This window comes from Thalassophryne amazonica, chromosome 15, assembly GCF_902500255.1.
Source record: "Thalassophryne amazonica chromosome 15, fThaAma1.1, whole genome shotgun sequence".
In the NCBI taxonomy this organism is placed as follows: domain Eukaryota; kingdom Metazoa; phylum Chordata; class Actinopteri; order Batrachoidiformes; family Batrachoididae; genus Thalassophryne; species Thalassophryne amazonica.
This window is the reverse complement of record NC_047117.1, coordinates 19,453,719-19,472,664: the sequence shown is the minus strand read 5'-3', so window position 1 is coordinate 19,472,664 and position 18,946 is coordinate 19,453,719. Positions and strand designations below refer to the sequence as shown.

At 42.0% G+C, this 18,946-nt stretch overlaps 1 protein-coding gene and 1 long non-coding RNA gene across 5 annotated transcripts in view; one reads left to right on the top strand and one right to left on the bottom strand.

Moving 5' to 3' along the window:
- march1 (membrane-associated ring finger (C3HC4) 1) overlaps nucleotides 1–18,946 on the bottom strand; it is an 88,509-nt gene that overhangs the window by 6,893 nt on the left and 62,670 nt on the right. Inside the window, exons 2-4 of one of the 4 annotated variants that reach the window (XM_034187445.1) lie at nucleotides 16,739–17,131; nucleotides 3,860–3,910; nucleotides 2,074–2,147 (exon numbers count right to left, since the gene is read on the bottom strand). In XM_034187445.1, the coding sequence (XP_034043336.1) occupies nucleotides 2,074–2,147; nucleotides 3,860–3,910; nucleotides 16,739–16,825 (212 nt within the window). In that variant the 5' untranslated portion in view covers nucleotides 16,826–17,131. Of the gene's footprint in view, nucleotides 1–2,073; nucleotides 2,148–3,859; nucleotides 3,913–16,738; nucleotides 17,221–18,946 lie in introns of those variants that run through there. The other 3 variants (XM_034187444.1, XM_034187446.1, XM_034187448.1) reach the window with 3 other exon arrangements.
- On the top strand, nucleotides 4,975–14,353 carry LOC117525572. Its single transcript, XR_004565093.1, has 3 exons — nucleotides 4,975–5,155; nucleotides 13,087–13,098; nucleotides 14,342–14,353. It is a non-coding gene; the product is annotated as an uncharacterized LOC117525572 (long non-coding RNA).

Sequence of the window (18,946 nt, the reverse complement as noted above, 5' to 3'; positions counted from 1 at the left end):
AGAGCTATTCACACACTCATGAGGGCCAGATAAGCATTTTCCTTTGTTGCATCACCAGCGATGTGCAAACCAAATATGTATTTGGACTACAACTATTGTCTTGTTTATATTTATTTAACTATCTACTTGTAAGGGGTTCCAAGGGTTCATTCTAATGTGTAGTGAAGAAGAAATTTGGGCACAGACCTGCAACAAAGGTCACTCAGCTCAGGAACAAACCGGGAACAGACTGCAACCTGTGGTATATAGTCACCGTCTACTGTAATCTTGCTTTTGGTGTCCAAGTATCCCAAATATCCAAAATATGCTCTCAATCTTGCCCCATTGGCTATATTGAGATACAGGAAGTGGCCATTTCATTAAGGTTCAAGATCAGAGAAGACATTTTCAATATAAATATTCGATTGGATGAACTAGAAATTTTGGGGTTACTTAAGACTAAGATCTGATCTTGAACCTCACTGGCTAGTGACATCTGTATAGTGAATGGTTTTTGTTGTTCACATTACCATGGTAACATGGTACGTTTCTGAGAAATTGTTCCATTAGGCCCTACAGAAATGTATAGCTTCAAAATCATTTGTAGTATGAATATATTTGATTTTGCAAATTAGTTGAGTTGGTTTGGTTAGTTCAGTACAGTACACAGGTTGTGAAATATGCAAATGCCCCAGGCATTTGCATAGAGTAACTACTTCATTTGTAACAGATGATGTAGATGGATGACAAGACTTACAATGTAGTACTCATCCTGCCTCGTCACTAGAATTCCATGAGAGCTGGTTGCTGCTCAGTGACCACAGCAGTCCAGTCCAACAAGTTCCTGGACATCAGAGCTGGCCTATACACAGGTGTGTAGTAAGAGCAGAATCTCTGACTTCTTCCCATTGAATTCTGCCCATTGTCAGCGATGTATTCTGGCACCTAATTTGTACAGCGCTTGCATAGACTGGTTGCTGAGTAAGATCCCACAGTCCAGTCACTTAGGTCTCTTTATCGTTGAGAAAACTGACTTTGACCTCAGGAGTGATGCTGTGATCTTTTCTGAGTCCATGGATCCCTTGTTTATGGCACTTGAGAAGCTGAGTGAGGAGTTGGAGTACTTTGGTTTGTCATTGTTCCGCATCAAGACTAAGATCCAGCCATTCAGTGACTCCCAGACTGAGCATTTAGAAGTGTATCTGTTTACAGTGAAAGTGTTGAACTTGTTGAGAGATTCAGTTTTCTCTTTAGTGATGTTCATGACTCTGGGTCCTTGGCCTTTAAGACTGAGAGATGTGAGGGAAGAAATTCTGGAGTTATGGACAGAGATCTTTGATCTTTGCAGAAGAATGAAGGTAGAAGGCTTTAGAGTCCTGGTGCTTCCAGTCTTAACTGTATGATTGTGAGATACAGACTCAAAGCAGTAACCTCAGGCAACAACTAGATGTGTGGTATTAGGTCTGTCTGGAAGATCCTTGGGTATGGCTGGAATTCCTGTATTAAATGAACAGTTACTTAACTACAACACCACAGATGTGTATTGTGCTTCTCTGAGTATGATGCTCCAGTGTGCGAGTGTGCTGGTGTTGAGGAGCCCAGCAACTAGAAAAAGCCAAGTGTACACCCGTGGTAACACTTGTCCTAGCCCTTCTTATCTCCTTCCCTCTGTGACTTTGTTCTTTGTCAAGATAGATGGCTACATTTGAGAAATGGGGAGGGGGATCAGTTGTCTGTCAGGACCCAGGGTTGTTCTGCAGTGTGGTGGATGGAGCAATATGTGGCACTAGTACATGCACCCATCTTAAAATACCCTGTCCAGTATCCCCTGAAGCACAGAGAGTTATGGAGGGTACCTCCAATTAGCAAATAACACAATATGGCATGATTTGAATGTAGCAAATAACAAACACAAGTCCAAACACTTGCATGAAATAATACTGTCGGAATTCAGAATTCCATAGTACATCGTTTGTGGCCTTAGAGTACCCAGAGCACTAATTCAGTCTCCCACTCATAGAGACCATACAGATGTATGGTCTCTATGTATGGCCTCTGGTTGTTCTGGACACAACATACATACAGCTGTCATACCTGCATATGTCCTGAGAAGATGTTGTGATTGATGTCCTTGAGGCTGCAATTGGTACTGTTGTAGAGTTACTTGCCTGCAAAGGAAAAAAGAAAGAAAAAACTGACTATTTAGCTACACAAAAATAAGAAAAATAATTTTGAATACTAATGAACATGGCTTATCATAATTAAACTCAGTACCTGTGGGTATGAAGACAGCAAGCGTTACAGCAATCTGACATTCACCCAAATGACTGACCTCTGGTTGATCTTGCCAGAACAATTCTGAAATTAACCTTAGTGTATGCTGCATTTGGTCCAAACTGGGTTAAAAATCAAATTCCTTGACATTGCCAAAATTAACATTTTCAGGGGAATTTGGGGGTTGGTCTTAATAAAAATAAGAAGTTGGTAGAAATCAGCAAAACGACCTGAGAGGAGTAGGCCAATGTACAGGCAGATAAGACCTTGAATGACCACTGACAAATCTGACCTCGTTTGGGCAACTTCAGATCCTACTTGCCTGCCAAAAAAAATTAGGTTTGGACCTTTACCCCAATAAATTTGACCTCAATTCAGTTTATTTATAAAGCTACAAATCACCACATAAGTAACTGCAAGACAGTTCACAAAGGTAAGGGCTAACCTTACCAACCACCCCTGAGCAAGCACACAGGCAACAATTTAATTAATTTCATTTATATAGCCCCAAATCGCAACAAAGTTGCCTCAAGGCGCTTCACACAAGTAAGATCTAACCTTACCAACCCCATTTCTTTACCAACAATGGTAAAGAAAAACTTCCTCTGGCATTTTTTGAGGAAGAAGCCTGAAGCAGACCAGACTCAGAGGGGTGACCCACTGCTTAGGCCATTCTACCAAATAACAGATCAAATAAACAAAGTACAACAAAGATTTATTGAACATGCAAAACAGGAATGAAACAAAAGTCCAGTTCCCTGTTTCACAGTTGTGACTCTCGCACCACCTCGTGGTCCGTGACTCACGTGAGAGGTCAGTCTCAGCAGAGTTCTGGTTCAGGTCACAATATAAACAAACCTCATGAAGTACAGACAACAAGAGAACGTCGGGGCACGGCAGAAGTCCATCACAGGTGCTACACCTCCTCTAGATAACCATCTCAACTTGGGAGAACGTGTCATCATCATCATCGCCCATGAACTCTCTGGATCAATGCCATCCACATCCTTGCTAGCCATTGTTTACATGTGCTGTGAGACGCCAGAACTCTGCTGGTGCCGCAGTGCATTCTGGAAAGAGCAGTGGGCCGCCAGGGGGATTATGCGAAACGTTCAAGTGCTGAATTAATGATCATTGATAGTGTCCATGACCTCTGCCAAAACAAACCTTTTAAAGGGAATTCTGGGGTTGCACATATCAAGACTGGTGGAAGTTGGTCAAAGGACCCCTGGAGCAGTACAGGAACAAACTGATGAAGAGACACGTTTCTTAAAATATAACGCTGTAATTAGTGCCCTACGATAGACTGGCAGCTTGTCCAGAGTGTACCCTGCCTCTTGCCCAATGATCACTGAGAGGCTGTAGCCGCCCCCCCCCCCCCCCTCCCCCGCATCATTAATTAGAATAGGCAGGTACAGAAAATTAATGAATGAATGCTATTAGTGTTTCACGAGCTACATGATGATGTACTCAGAGAAACAATACAAATAAAACAACAAATCTAATGCTGATTTGAGCATCATGTCAAATTCAGTCTGGATAACCAGTCCTGCCACATACTACGGGCTGTGGATTTGGTACTTTAACTGATCCAATATTCAGTTACCTTGGAGATGTTGCTGGATCGACTCCCTGAACCCCCAGGGACCTTCTTCCCCTGCAAGGAGAAAGCTCATTAGATTCTGATCAGGAACTACATCATATGATGCATTAATGGTGTGAGAGACCAGTTATATCAGCATTTCATCTGCTACTTTCCTGGATTTTCGTTTTGTCACCTGCACAATCTTTGCCAATGTTTTTCTTTCCAGTGTCAGGACTCATGTACTGGTAAAACCAGCCAGTCCTTTTACTTGGTTATTGCAAGGCAAACAAGATGCTGCTTTCTCAGAAACATTACCACTTTTCAGAGAACCACAACAAGATTCTCAAAGTGAGCTGGCACCAGCACCGACCATCAGCCGCTGATAGTTGTGGCCTCCTTCACTGCCCTCAGCATCTTACGTAAGTTTCAGCCCCCGCCAGAAAGATGGTGTGTGGGAGTGACCGAGATGACGTGACTGTCACAAAACAAAATGTTTTCAGTTTGTGACTCATACCAGTTCCCAACAAACACACCTGACCAAACTTAAAGTGCAAACCTGCCAACAGTCCTCCACAGCTGGAACTTTATCTTTTCTCAGATTAGATTGGATTGTTGGACACAGACTTGGATTTTTGGACGCAGACTTTGATTTAAATAAAAAAAAAAAAAAAAAAATCTTTGGTCTTTGGTCATGGAGTGCACAGACTTGAGTCCTTTTGTGAAAACAGTCACAGCTGAGATTGAGAGATACCTGGGAAGAGCTTATGGAGTCATGAGGTGCCAATGTCAGAGAAATATTTTTTGAGCCTACTGGTCAGGACCAGTAGCACCAATTTTGTTACTGGTCCTCCTGGTCCATGTTGGTGGCCCCAGGTATTTGGAAGCTCAGAGCCTCCAACAGCGAGCTGCAGCGTATCATTAATCATCACATCATGTGCATATATTCAATCAATACTGTATTTGTAAATCTATAGCAAAACAGAATGTTTTCCATTTTGTGTTGAATGTATGTAAAGCAATAAACATTTTCTTACATGATCCTATGCTTTCATGTGAATGTACTGTGTACCTTATACTTTGCTCTGTAATTCTGGCCTTGTGCCCATCTTACGCAGCCCAAACAGTTGTGTAAGCTTTATAATATCTCTGATTTTTTTGGGCAACAATTATATCTGTTGCTTCTCAGACTAGTATGATCAAAATTTTATGATTGTTGAAGAAAATCATGTTAAAATTTCACATCACATTCAGATTTTGTAGCAAAATACAACAGTTGATCTACGTTAACTTTTTATGTGTGCCATATATGGGCATGCAGTAGCGTGTGGACACCCCATACTTTTACATGATTCTCCTTTGTTGACTGAGCTTCATTCATTAAGTCAGTGGTGTGACTGAGTGGCACGGTGCAGGTCATTGTAATCTGCAAACAGCGGCTCAGCAAGATTGAACAAAACTGTTGTTCTTGTCCAATACATTTAATCACTAGACAGACAAGATTTTTAACTAGACATCGGTCTAGCAGGGAAAATATCAACTAGATATAGGTCAAACATTACTGGTCCGTGTCCACGGACCAGTGGATTTCTCTACCCCTGGGTGCCTCAGTGTTGAAGATCCCTCATTTTTTATGGGGATCATTTTACACCAGATGTGCTTCCTGACCAAAACCCAGATGTACAAGGACACGGGGCACAGGTGGCCCCAAACTAGGTGCCTTCTTTACTGAGAGGCAAGTTGTGCTAACAACTTGCACCACTGTGATGTTTCACTTTTGTTTGATCAATAAATACTGTAATTAAAAAATAATTGACAAAATCCACAATAATACAAATATCAGTCAGTGGCAGCTCCACAACCAATATTCACAAAGCTTCACAGTTTATTAATGTTTGAATAGTAAGAAAAATAGAAGAGGAAGTGAGGCAATAAGACAACCTCAATGACGGTCCCTAGTATCACTAGTCTCAGCAGCTCCTGGGCTGAGTGATCATGAGGTTGTTTTGACTACCATCAACCTTAAACCCAGGCCAGCCAAGAGGGCACCAAGAACAGTGTCCTTATATAAGAAGGCCAATATGGATGCCATCAGAGAGGACCTGAGTCACTAGTTTACATCTATGGACCTAGACGATAACACCTGTATTGAGTCTAGGTGGACTTCTTTTACTGATGCTCTGTCTGCTTCAATGAAAAGAAACATCCTAACTAAGACCTTTACCATGGATCTCCCAGTCCATCAAAAGGATGATCCATAAGAAAGAGCGCCTCTACAACAAAGCCCGTCGCACCATCTTGAGTGGAATGCTTTTAAGACCTGGCGTAATACAACCAGCAAGGTGCTTCGGAAGGCTCACCATAGCTACATCATGAGTCTGCTTGACTTTTCTGCCCACTCCAAGAAACCATCTCTTGGGAAAAGATTCTGGTCTTACGTGAAGTCAGACAAGGCAGACAAGACAAGGTGATTCCACTGGAATAACCATCCTCAAGGATGGTGATCAAGAGATACCCAACAGCAAAGAGCAAGCGGAGATTCTCAATCGCTAGTACCAGTCAGTGTTTACTCCGCCAGACCTGACATCGGTACCTGACCTGGATCAGAGTCCTTATTCCACCATGCCTGACATCACTTTTACTACAGAGGGTATCGAGAAAGTTCAAGGTCATTAATCCAAAGAAGGTTACTGGACCTGATGCTATTCCAGCTTGGATCCTTAAGGAAGCAGCCTCAGAAATTGCTCCGATACTCCAAGTGATTTTCCAGCAGTCTTGGAAGACAGGGGAGGTACCATCTGACTGGAGGTGAGCGAATGTTATTAACATCTTTAAGAAGGAAAGCCACACTATACCAGCTAACTACCGGCCAGTATCCCTCACCTCAATCCCATGCAAGCTTATGGAACACATAGTCTTTTCTAACATTACGAAGCACTGTGACAGACATGGAATTCTGAAGCATTACCAACATGGTTTCCGCAGGCAACACTCCTGCGAGACTCAGTTTCTTATCACTTTAGAGGACCTCCAGAGATGTCTAGACAACAACATCCAGTTAGATGTTCTGCTTTTTGACTTGTCAAAGGCTTTCAGCAATTTTGATCACCATTGCTTGACCCATAAACTTGCACATTATGGGATAAGAGGATGCTCCAATACCTGGATTTCAAGATAGCTTTCAGACCGCACTCAGATTGTTGTTGTTGTTGGAGGTGAGGGCTCTTCTGATGCCAATGTTACCTCTGGAGTACCTCAGGGCACAGTCTTGGGCCCTCTCATATTCTTACTGTACATCAGCTATAAAGGAGAGGGTATAACATTTTCCATTAGGCTTTTTGCTGATGACTGTGTCCTGTATCAGCCTACCAGATCACCACCAGATGCTGATAGGCTTCAGACTGATTTGACCTCCTCTGAGAACTGGTCCCACACATGGAAGATGACTTTTAATTTCAGCAAATGCTATAAGTTGTCAGTCACTCAAAAACGACATCCTTACAGTGTTAGATACCAATAGACCGATAGACAACAAACTGTTATCTGATGTCTCCCACAATCTCTATCTTGGGGTTGAATTCCAGCATGACATCAAGTGGGATCAGCATATCTGGAAATCTCCTCAAAGACCAGTGGTACCAAGTTTTTTGCGGAGGAATTTGTCATCCTGCCCACGTATGGTGAAGGAACAGGCATATTTCACACTGGTACAGCTACACTTGGAGTATGTGAGTGCTTCCTGGGACCCTTATCTCATTAAAGACAAGGTTAAGCCTGAGATGGTCCAGCACCAAGCAGCCAGGTTTGTTTGTAATGAATATGGGAGGGAACCAGGAATTTTACCAACCTTTACTGCACTCTGGAGCGGCAGCCACTGGAGCATACAAGGGAAGTAAGGATACTTGTTATGCTGCACAAGATAATCAATAAACAAGTTGCAGTGCTTTTGCCAATGTACATTCTGCCTGCTACCCGTACTGAGAGGAGGAAGCAGGACTTCATCCAGCTCACATCATCAACTGACCAGTACCGGCAGAGCTTCTTTCCATAGACAACTGCTGCTTGGAACAAATTACCGGCCAATACTCGATCGTTGCCCTTAGAGGAGTTTAAGTCTGACGATGCTTCAACTCTCCTGGCATCATAGTTATAGAATTAGACTGCAGTTTTTAGCCATTTCAGTTTATATGTGATTTAAATTTTTTAGTTTGTACTTTTTTTTTTTTGACAAATGTAGGGTGATGCTGCCACCTTTTGGTGCTCAGTGTGATGCCCACCGGCAGTTACTGAGGATAGCTGTAGATGTAGATGTCTCGTCCTAAAACCTGGACAAAAAGAGACGGAGTTGGGCTACCAATAATAAACCAATATGTAGACGTGGGTAAAATTCACAGTCACACCATCTGTCTGTGTCCTTGGACAAAATACTTCATCTGCATCATCTCAGTCCAGTCACTTAGAAATGGTTACGAGCTTTGAATGGAGAAGTAACCCATGTTGGATTGGCATCCCATCCAGGGGGAATGGAAAGCTCTCATTTGCTTCACTCTACGGAATCCGGGGATAAGCACCGGCACCGTCAGGCCGCAGAGGCTGTACAGGACCTCTTCTAAAATCCAGATGAGACTGACTATTATCCAGTTTTCACACAACACTTATTTCAGCCAGGCCTTTTCAGCTGTGGATCTTAAGAGTAGTATTAGATGTCGTATTTAGAATGCAGAATAATTAAAAAGTTAAGTGTGGAAAAACAACAGAACGATACAGTCAATTATCTCATTACATGATAATGATGTGTGTGATGAGCCTCCATAGATTTACTTTCAGCCATAGGGAGGTGATGGTCTAGTGGATAAGTGTTGGGCTTGAGACTAGAGGATCCTCAGTTCAAACCCCAGCCTGACCGGAAATAAGGGCACTTGGGAAAGGTCCTTAATCCCTAAATTGCTCCCGATGTTTTGTGAGTGCCTTGCATGGCAGCACCCTAACATTGGTGTGTGTTTGTGTGAATGGGTGAATGCGAGGCATAATTGTAAAGCGCTCTGAGCATGTGATGCAGGTGGAAAAGCGCTATATAAATGCAATCCATTTAACATTTCAAAAGACACCAGCGACAAAGAAGACGACCCCCAACCAGCTAAGAAGACAAAACATATATATTGTTCCTGTACACTACAGGATGAAGGCTGTGTGGTCTTACTTTTGTGTGTAGCTCGGCTCTGTGGAACGTGTCGTGTGGGTGGCTTGTGTGTATTTTTGTACTTGACTTATAAAAAGGTAAAGGAGATCACGCATGCTCCAGCCCACATACAGACACAGTCATGAGTACACTCTGTACAAATGGGTGAAAAGAATGACAGAGACACTGACAAACACAAGCTAAGCCGATCATGAGATTAGCTGATATCCAGGTTTAACATCGGTGCACCATGCGTGGAGTCAAAGACAATCTGCAGCCTCCTTGGGTGTTTTTCAGACATCCTTCAAGCTTCTGTCTACAAACAAGATAAATCCTGAACACAAGAGGAAATAATGTAGCAAACAGATTAGTGCACATATTTGATAAAGTGCTCAGTAAAACCCAGTGGTTTATAAAGGTGATAAATATCAGGACTTTTATGCAGAACAACATGCTTGTAATGGTTTTGGCAAACGATGCCATTTCTGATTTAAATACATTGGAAGCAGTTTAACGTTCAGTGTCTTGCTCAAGTACACATCATCACACAGGAATAGTCAGTAACCATGGTTATATATAGAATGATAATGACTAAGAGCCTGATGTTAAGGCTTAAATCTGAAACCGTGCATTATTTCAAAGCATGGATAATGGAACTTACTTGCGTATTACACATGGAGTAAATCCATTATGGCTTGATGAACAACCTTAACAGAATATCTGGCAGGCACTTTAGGACCATCTTGGCCCAGCTTGATGGAAAGACTGGCCTGTGACCAGGTCCTCCTTACTTGGGCATTTCTGTTTAAATTTAAGGTACTATTGGTACAGCAGCATATTGTCATTGTTTTGTAATGTACGAGGTCTGTCAATAAAGTAACGTACCTTTTTATTTTTTCAAAAACTATATGGATTTGAATCACGTGCGATTACATCAGCCAACCTTGAACCCTCGTGCGCATGCGTGAGTTTTTTCACGCCTGCCGGTTACGTCATTCGCCTGTGGGCTGGCTTTGAGTGAGGAGTGGTCCACCCCCCCCGTCGCAATCTCTTTGAGAACTTCCTGAAAGACTGGCGCTTTGCTTGATCAAAATTTTTTCAAAAACTGAGAGGCACATCGAAGTGGACACCATTCAAGAAATTCAACTGGTTTTCGGTGAAAATTTTAACGGCTGATGAGAGATTATGGCGTGATGCTGTCGCTTTAAGGACTGCCCACGGAGCGGGACGTCGCGACGCACCCTGAGCCGCCGCTGTCTGCCTGTTTCGGGCTGAAAACTTCCAAATTTAAGCCTCTGTTGACCCAGGACGTCGTGAGAGAACAGAGAACTTTCAGGAGAGGTCGGGATCAGCAGTTTATCCGGACATTCCACTGTTAAAGGAGATTTTGTAATGAAACAGTGTGTCGGCACCCAGCCGGCGCCGCGCGGCGGCACAGGAAAAACACCTCCATGTTGATAACCATTTGTAAAAACCAGGCGGCTTTTGATGGCTTTCAGTTGAGTGAGTATCTGAGAAATTGTTTAACAGCTGGACATGTTCCAATTTGTCCTTAAGGCTTCCAACAGAGGTGTTTTTCCTGTGGCTGCGCCAGCTGTGTCCCAACGCGCGGACCCGTCCGCACTTTCTCTCATTACAAAATCACCTTTAACGGTGGAATGTCTGGATAAACTGCTGATCCCGACCTCTCCTGAAAGTTCTCTGTTCTCTCATGACATCCTGGGTCAACAGAGGCTTAAATTTGGAAGTTTTCAGCTCGAAACAGGCAGACAGCGGTGGCTCAGAGCGCGTCGCGACGTCCCGCTCCGTGGGCAGTCCTTAAAGTGACAGCAACAGTCCATAATCTCTCATCAACTGTTAAAATTTTCACCGAAAACCAGTTGAATTTCTCGAATGGTGTCCACTTCGATGAGCCTCACAGTTTTTGAAAAAAATTTGATCAAGCAAAGCGCCAGTCTTTCAGGAAGTTTTCAGACAAAGAGATTGCACCACTCCTCACTCAAAGCCAGCCCACAGGCGAATGACGTAACCGACAGGCGTGAAAAAACTCACGCATGCCCACGAGGGTTCAAGCTTGTCTGATGTAATCGCACGTGATTCAAATCCATATAGTTTTTGAAAAAAAATAAAAAGGTCCGATACTTTATTGACAGACCTCGTATGTCATTTAATTTTTGCTTTTTATTTAGTCTATTTTTTCACTGACTTATTTGTTTACTCTTGTTATTAATATTCTTCCTGTATATTACCTTGGAAAAATGTAAAAAAAAAAAAATAAAAAAATAATAATAATAATAATAGCGAGTAATAAATCTACCAACCTTTCCATTTATGAGCAACACTTCTTCCACCTGAACCAACATCGCCCCGGTCTCAGTCATATCAGGCATTTAAAACTTGCAGACAAACAGCAGTTATTAAAACTAGAAATCTATGATCAAGCTCACAAAACGTTTGTTTTCAGGGGGTATAACAATGGTTCATCGTGTTGGTTGAGCACTGTGTCCAATGACTTGACTATCTGGGGAAATCGCATACAACACTGTGTACCTGTTTTACAAGTGTGTGTTACCTACAGCACTCCTGAATATTCTGATGGTGTTGGCCAGTAAACATGAGACAGTTTGCCAGTGTATCACAGCCAGCACTATGGGCCACAGTCCCAAATATATGGGAAACACCCATAGATGTTCAGACCAGCAACATTTCTTTTGGTTGGAACAAAAATGGGCCATTTGTTTTGGAGTGTGGTGCAGGACAGTATTCAGTTTCACGCCTCTCAAACCCAACGGAATCGGTGTGAAAGCACCTTGAGAGCCACTGAGAAGATGCCTAGAAATAAACCTAATGTCGGCTAAAGTCACAACATTTGTTCTTTGTGATTGCTGGTTTTTGTATTATTCTGGATTTTTTAAATTATATGTGGATCTTTATGATACCTAAAGTGGACAGTGTCTTAAACTAGGAGGCCAGAGTTGACTCACCATACAGGAGTTCCTGTACGTCTCAACACTCCACTGGTAGAGAAGGAGGATTTTCTTAAAAAGAAGACCTGAAAGTTCAGGTACAATTTGCCAGAAGGTACATCTGAGATGCAAACCTAGATTTGATGGTTTAGTGAATAAAATCTTTCTCTGCTCCACTTCATCATGAAGCTGAGCTGAAGCTGAGTTTGAGTATCCTCAAACAGGGGATTAATGCAAAGTTTGAGTTTGAGTTTAAGGAAGATAATTTTACAAATTTTTATATTGGGAAGCCTGATTTACTTTTTGTATGTGAAATGGCATAAATAAAATAAAATGTGTGAAATAGGAACGGGCCTAAAACTTTAGAGGGCGCTGTTTCACTTAAAAACGAGCCATCATAGCACATCACACTCGTAAACGTTGCAATGCAGCTCTGTTCTTAACGTTAGCAGCTACATTTCATTCTACATTGCACTGGGACATTTCCTCAAAGCTACGTAAACGCTGTCAGAAACATTCGGAAAAACAAGTATTCACGAGTACTTTGTTTTCGGCAGTCTCCATAGCTGTTTGTTGTGAATGCTGTATACTTTGAGACCGGTCATGGAACTGCACAAAGTAATCCCTGTTGTTACAACCCTGGCTCGATAAGGGAGTAACAAAAGAGGGGAGATGACATATGGAACAGGTTTAACAATATTTATTTAAAGAAAATAATGTGTACGTGTGACTCAGTATGTGTGCAAGTGTTGCAGTGTGTGTGGTGTGTGGAAGTGTAAATGAATCAAATAAACAAAAGAACTTAAAAGTCCATGACTGGCTTCAGCAGGGCTCCGACGGTCCAAGCCCTGTGTGTGTGGTGGAGACAGGAGGAGCACTGCCACGCGCACACCTGCACTCAGGTTTTAATGAGGCCACAATCACACACAGGTGGAGCCACAGCCAAAGAAGAAGGGAGGAGGCAAAGCAGGAGCACCTGGGCAGAGAGCAGAGACAGGAGCGGCCACAAAGACAACGAAGCCCTCCCCAACCTCCAAAACGAACAACACAGGTCAGGGCCGTGACACTGTGTATCACCAGATGGTCACTAACAGCCTAAATCTAAGTTGTTGCAATGTGTCCTTTAAAGAAATACAAACAGTATAGTTCTGTGTGGTATATCTGCCTGGAGGAGGCAATTCTCAAAAACTGTGTGACCACACAAGGAGGAGACTAGTGAGGGAAGCCACCAAGACATCCACATCAACTCAGATGGTCAATGCTGAAAGCTGACTGAGAAGAGAAGTTAAAATATGACCACATAATGTGTTGTTATAAATATGTCATTAACCCAACTCACATTTAACACCAGAGCACTGCGCTGGTAGAGCACAAACCTCCGCCAACACTAGGTTCCAATTCCACCTTGCAAACATTTTCAAGGTCAAAGTCCTGTTAGAAGTGGCTTTTCATAAATGTTAGATATATTTGTATTTATTTGTTATTATATTTTATTTTTTACTAAATCAAGTATTTACTATGCTTAAATGGTTATATTTTTAGTGAGTTGTATTTGTCTGTTTGAGTATGTATGTCAACTGGTCTGAACTGGTTTTATCTGATCAGAAACAAAGGAGTTAAGTTTCACCAGGTACCAAAAAACTGTGGGTTGAAGATGGGGGTAGAGCTTCCCCTCTGTCTGTTGGGTGCCAGTAAGATTACGTTTTTGAGACTAAAACCTAGCCACTGTACTGCCTACATTGTCTTGTATAAAAACCAATTGTCGTCCATGTTTGGGGTCTCTCAGAAGATGCAGTCCGTGTGTGGGCTGTGTCTCTGGGGAGCCAGGCCTGATTTTCAGCGTGATTTTCAATAAATTCAAACTGAGGAATATTTCAATTTTGCTCTTTGTAAGGGGCAGTATCTACAATAAGAACCGGGAGAAATAATATAAGCTAAATTAGATGCGATCAAATGTCAGGAGTATGTATTTAGTTCATGCACTGGAACAGAAGTTTTATTGTGGTGCTGTCAGTTTTTTGTTTTTTCAGCTTTTTTGGTTTCTGAATTCTTTTTCAGATAATTTTCACAGAACATTGGTTATCTTTACTATGTTCCATTCAGTGCCTTGTTGAATGGAGCATTTCATCTTTCACCTCATTAAATATTCTTACCATTGCACTCAAGCATTCATCGGTAACTTCAGAGACAGCTTGCTATATTAGCTACCTGCCTCACAGCAGTAAGCATGAAAGGCTGCATCTGAGTCAGGATTAAGCCCCCACTGACATATGACCACTTCAGAGAGAGAGTGTGTCTAAAACTGAATACTTAAATGGATGGAATAGACTTATTTTAACAACTGTGTTCTTAAAACTTAAGTTACTATCACTGCTGTAGTTGCTAGCAATTTATTCCATCATTTACTAAATACAATGAATCTAACTGACCTAACCCTAAAGTGGAAAATGAAAATACAATCGAGAAAGTCTATTAACCCATCGGCTGTTTGCAAAGAATAATAATAACAATAATAAAAATAAAATAAAAACAGAAAATATGGGCTAATGGCCATACAAAGTGTATTGAACAGGGTTTAACTTGTCAACACCATAAAATGACTCTGGGAAAGCTTGCATGGCTACATTGAAATCCATATTCTCCATCCAATGGCAGCAGTTTAGTGTGTTTAATGTGTGAGAGCAGCTGTGTTTTGCCAACTGGGAGGGCACTTAAGCAGGCCTTTTTGCCATCCAAAGAGGGTACTCAAATGTGTTTTAAACAGTCAAAAGGGCAATTAAGTGTTTTTTTTTTCATCCAAGTGGGCAGTTTACTGTGTTTTGCCTTCCAAGAGGCCACTTTAGCACGCATTTTTCAACATGTGGGCCACGAGGGGGAGCGACTGCCCCCCTGTGCACACCACTGCAGGATTCTGTGGCTGTGATCGGATGAACGGTGCATCGCGCAACTTTTGTTTGTCACATCACGAGTAACACCTATTCATGGTGGACAGCAACAAGCACGGTAACAGCGACAACAGGATGCTGTGTACAACCCCAATTCCAATGAAGTTGGGACGTTGTGTAAAATGTAAATAAAAACAGAATACAATGATTTTCAAATCCTCTTCAACCTATATTCAATTGATTACACCACAAAGACAAGATATTTAATGTTCAAACTGATAAGCTTTATTGTTTTTGTGCAAATATTTGCTCATTTTGAAATGGATGCCTGCAACATGTTTCAAAAAAGCTGGGACAGTGGTATGTTTACCACTGTGTTACAGCACCTTTCCTTCTAACAACACTCAATAAGCGTTTGGTAACCGAGGACACTAATTGTTAAAGCCTTGTAGGTGGAATTCTTTCCCACTGTTGCTTGATGTACAACTTCAGTTGTTCAACGTCCGGGGTCTCCGCTGTCATATTTTGCGCTTCATAATGCGCCACATATTTTCAATGGGCGACAGATCTGGACTGCAGGCAGTACCCACACTCTTTTACTATGAAGCCACGCTGTTGTAACATGTGCAGAATGTGGCTTGGCATTGTCTTGCTGAAATAAGCAGGGACGTCCCTGAAAAAGACGTTGCTTGGATGCTAGCATGTGTTGCTCCAAAACCTGGATGTACCTTTCAGCATTGATGGTACCATCACAGATGTGTAAGTTGCCCATGTCATGCACATTAACACACCCCCATACCATCACAGATGCAGGATTTTGAACTTTGCGCTGGTAACAATCTGGATGGTCTTTTTCCTCTTTTGTCCGGAGGACATGACGTCCATGATTTCCAAAAACAATTTGAAATGTGGACTCATCAGACCACAGCACACTTTTCCACTTTGCGTCTGTCCATTTCAAATGAGCTCGGGCCCAGAGAAGGTGGTGGCGTTTCTGGATGTTGTTGATGTATGGCTTTCGCTTTGCATGGTAGAGTTTTAACTTGCACTTGTAGATGTAGTGACAAACTGTGTTAAACTGACAATGGCTTTCTGAAGTGTTCCTGAGTCCATGTGGTAAGGTCCTTTACACAATGATGTGGGTTTTTAATGCAGTGCCGCCTAAGGGATCGAAGGTCACGGGCATTCAATGTTGATTTTCGGCCTTGCCGCTTACATGTAGAAAGTTCTCCAGATTCTCTGAATCTTCTGACTATATTATCAACTGTAGATGATGGAATCCCTAAATTCCTTGCAGTTGAACGTTGAGAAATGTTGTTAAACTGTTGGACTTTTTTTCATGCAGTTGTTCACAAAGTGGTGATCCTTGCCCCGTCTTTGCTTGTGAACGGCTGAGACTTTTAGGGATGCTCCTGTTATACCCAGTCATGAGTGTCCTCAGTTCCCAAATGCTTATTGAATGTTGTTAGAAGGAAAGATGATGTAACACAGTGATAAATATACCACTGTCTCAGATTTTTTTGAAACATGTTGCAGGCATCCATTTCAAAATGAGCAAATATTTGCACAAAAACAATAAAGTTTATTGGTTTAAACATTAAATATCTTGTCTTTGGGGTGTATTCAATTGAATATAGGTTGAAGAGGATTTGCAAATCATTGTATTGTTTTTATTTATATTTTACACAACGTCCCAACTTCACTGGAATTGGGGTTGTACATCTACACTTCATCAATCAGGTGTTGCAGAATCTTCTCCAGAATCTTTCATCTCTTGAATCTCTGCTGTTTAAGAGCGATTTTAATAAAAGATCCACTGACGCAAATATCGGAGGTGGCTGGAGAATGCACAGTGAAGGAGTCACAAACTCACCTCGTTCTTGTCTTTGGAGTGAGGAGTGCTCTTGCCGTTGCTGGCGGTCTCTCTGGCCGGTAGCACAGCAATCTGCTGCACCGGCATGCTGCCGTTTCCAGGCAATCCTCTGGTGTTACTCCTACTGCATTCCCATCATGCTGTGGTGTCACAGACTCGTGTCCCCATGCGCGGTCTGTTGTCCCACCCGCTGCCTCCTCCAAGGGACAGAAGGCGCAGCTGCAGGATGACTCTCCTTTACTGGCCCGAGCTGGATCATGAAGGGGAACGGAGACGGAGCGGCATCAGGTCATCACGGCAACAAGAAGACAGGGATGGAGACGGTGGAGTGTGAGGTCGTCATGACAACTGGAAAACTACGCAGCAGTGCACATCTCCCCCTTGAGCCTCCTGCTGAGAAAGAAAAGGAAGAGTTTAAAGGAGGAGGCAAACAAGTAAACAAGGAGACAGAAGAAAATATGTTCCTCCACAGGAGGGGCGGAGTCAGGATCATGGAGATTAGGGTTTCGAGACTAACCTCAATCTCCTCCTCTGACAAGTGCGCTGCTAATCAGATTGCACACTGTGTGCACACGGACAGGACAGGACTGCTCAGAGACCCATCAAATCCTGCTCAGCTCTTCCATCATGTTGAGTAAATAACACGTGTACATGAATAACACGCACAGCGTCCAAAAAACAATAAATTACACATATTTATACTTGATGTGTGTGTGCACGTGGTGAGGGTGGAATCCGAGTCCAGACTGTCGTAGGTCACAAGGATCATTGGAATAATCGGAAAATAGCCAATTTAAAGCAAACACTAACGGCTGTTTGTTCATGGAGGCGAAAACGTATTCGCACACCGTCAGGTCCATAAGTATTTGGACAGTAACCATCTTCCATTCAAGGAGGTTAAACAACAATATTGCATTAGCCACTTAGGAATTACAGCCATTTATACACATAGTGCCTCCATTTTCAGAGGTCATAAGTAATTGGACAAAGTAAGTATGAGGATAACTGAATACAGATTATCACTTTTACAGCTACATTTCTTCAGACAAGTCAGGGGATTCATCAGGAAGACTAGCGTGTTGTCTGTGGGGATCCATGGGCTATAGGTTCGGTAGTGTTTGTAAAATAGGTACCTAACATTTTTCAAGGATGGAAATAAATTAAGCAATGATGTGAAATGGCGTGCGAGTCCAGAATATTTTTATAACCTTAGACCTCAACAATTTTTAGAAGAGGAATGCAACACTTAAATTTCCTGTTAATTATGTCATTTTTCATGTTAATTTACTCTCTTAGTGTATTTATAAATTGTAATAAATGTTTAGGTTGCTGTTAACATATACACAAACTATTATTATTTTACTATTATTACTTCTATTTGTCATTTGATTTTTAAATGGACTACAATGGAAATAAGTGTTTTCACTTTCTTACACTACATTAACATTGAACTTACTAAATAAAATCACACACTCACACTTTTAATATAAAGACGATTTACTGCTCCCTGCTGGAAAGGCGTGAGTCCAAAATGTAATTAGCAACATTAGTTAATATTCATGGCTTCTCCAAAACTATTACTCTTATCAGTGTTCAGTTTTGGAGGATTTCATCCTTGACCCAAAATACAATCCCAAATCCAATGAAGTTGGGACGTTGTGTGAAATGTAAAACAGAATACAATGATTTGCAAATCCTCGTCAACCTATATTCAATTGAATACACCACAAAGACAAGATATTTAATGTTTAAACCAATAAACTTTATTGTTTTTGTGCAAAGATTTGCTCATTTTGAAATGGATGCCTGCAACATGTTTCAAAAAAGCTGAGACAGTGGTATGTTTACCACTGTGTTACATCACCTTTCCTTCTAACAGCACTCAATAAGCATTTGGGAACTGAGGACACTAATTGTTGAAGCTCTGTAGGTGGAATTCTTTCCCATTCTTGCTTGATGTACGACTTCAGTTGTTCAACAGTCCGGGGTCTCCATTGTCGTATTTTGCGCTTCATAATGCGCCACACATTTTCAATGGGCGACAGGTCTGGACTGCAGGCAGGCCAGTCTAGTACCTGCACTCTTTTACTACGAAGCCACACTGTTGTAACACGTGCAGAATGTGGCTTGGCATTGTCTTGCTGAAATAAGCAGGGATGTCCCTGAAAAAGTCGTTGCTTGGAAGGCAGCATGTGTTGCTCCAAAACC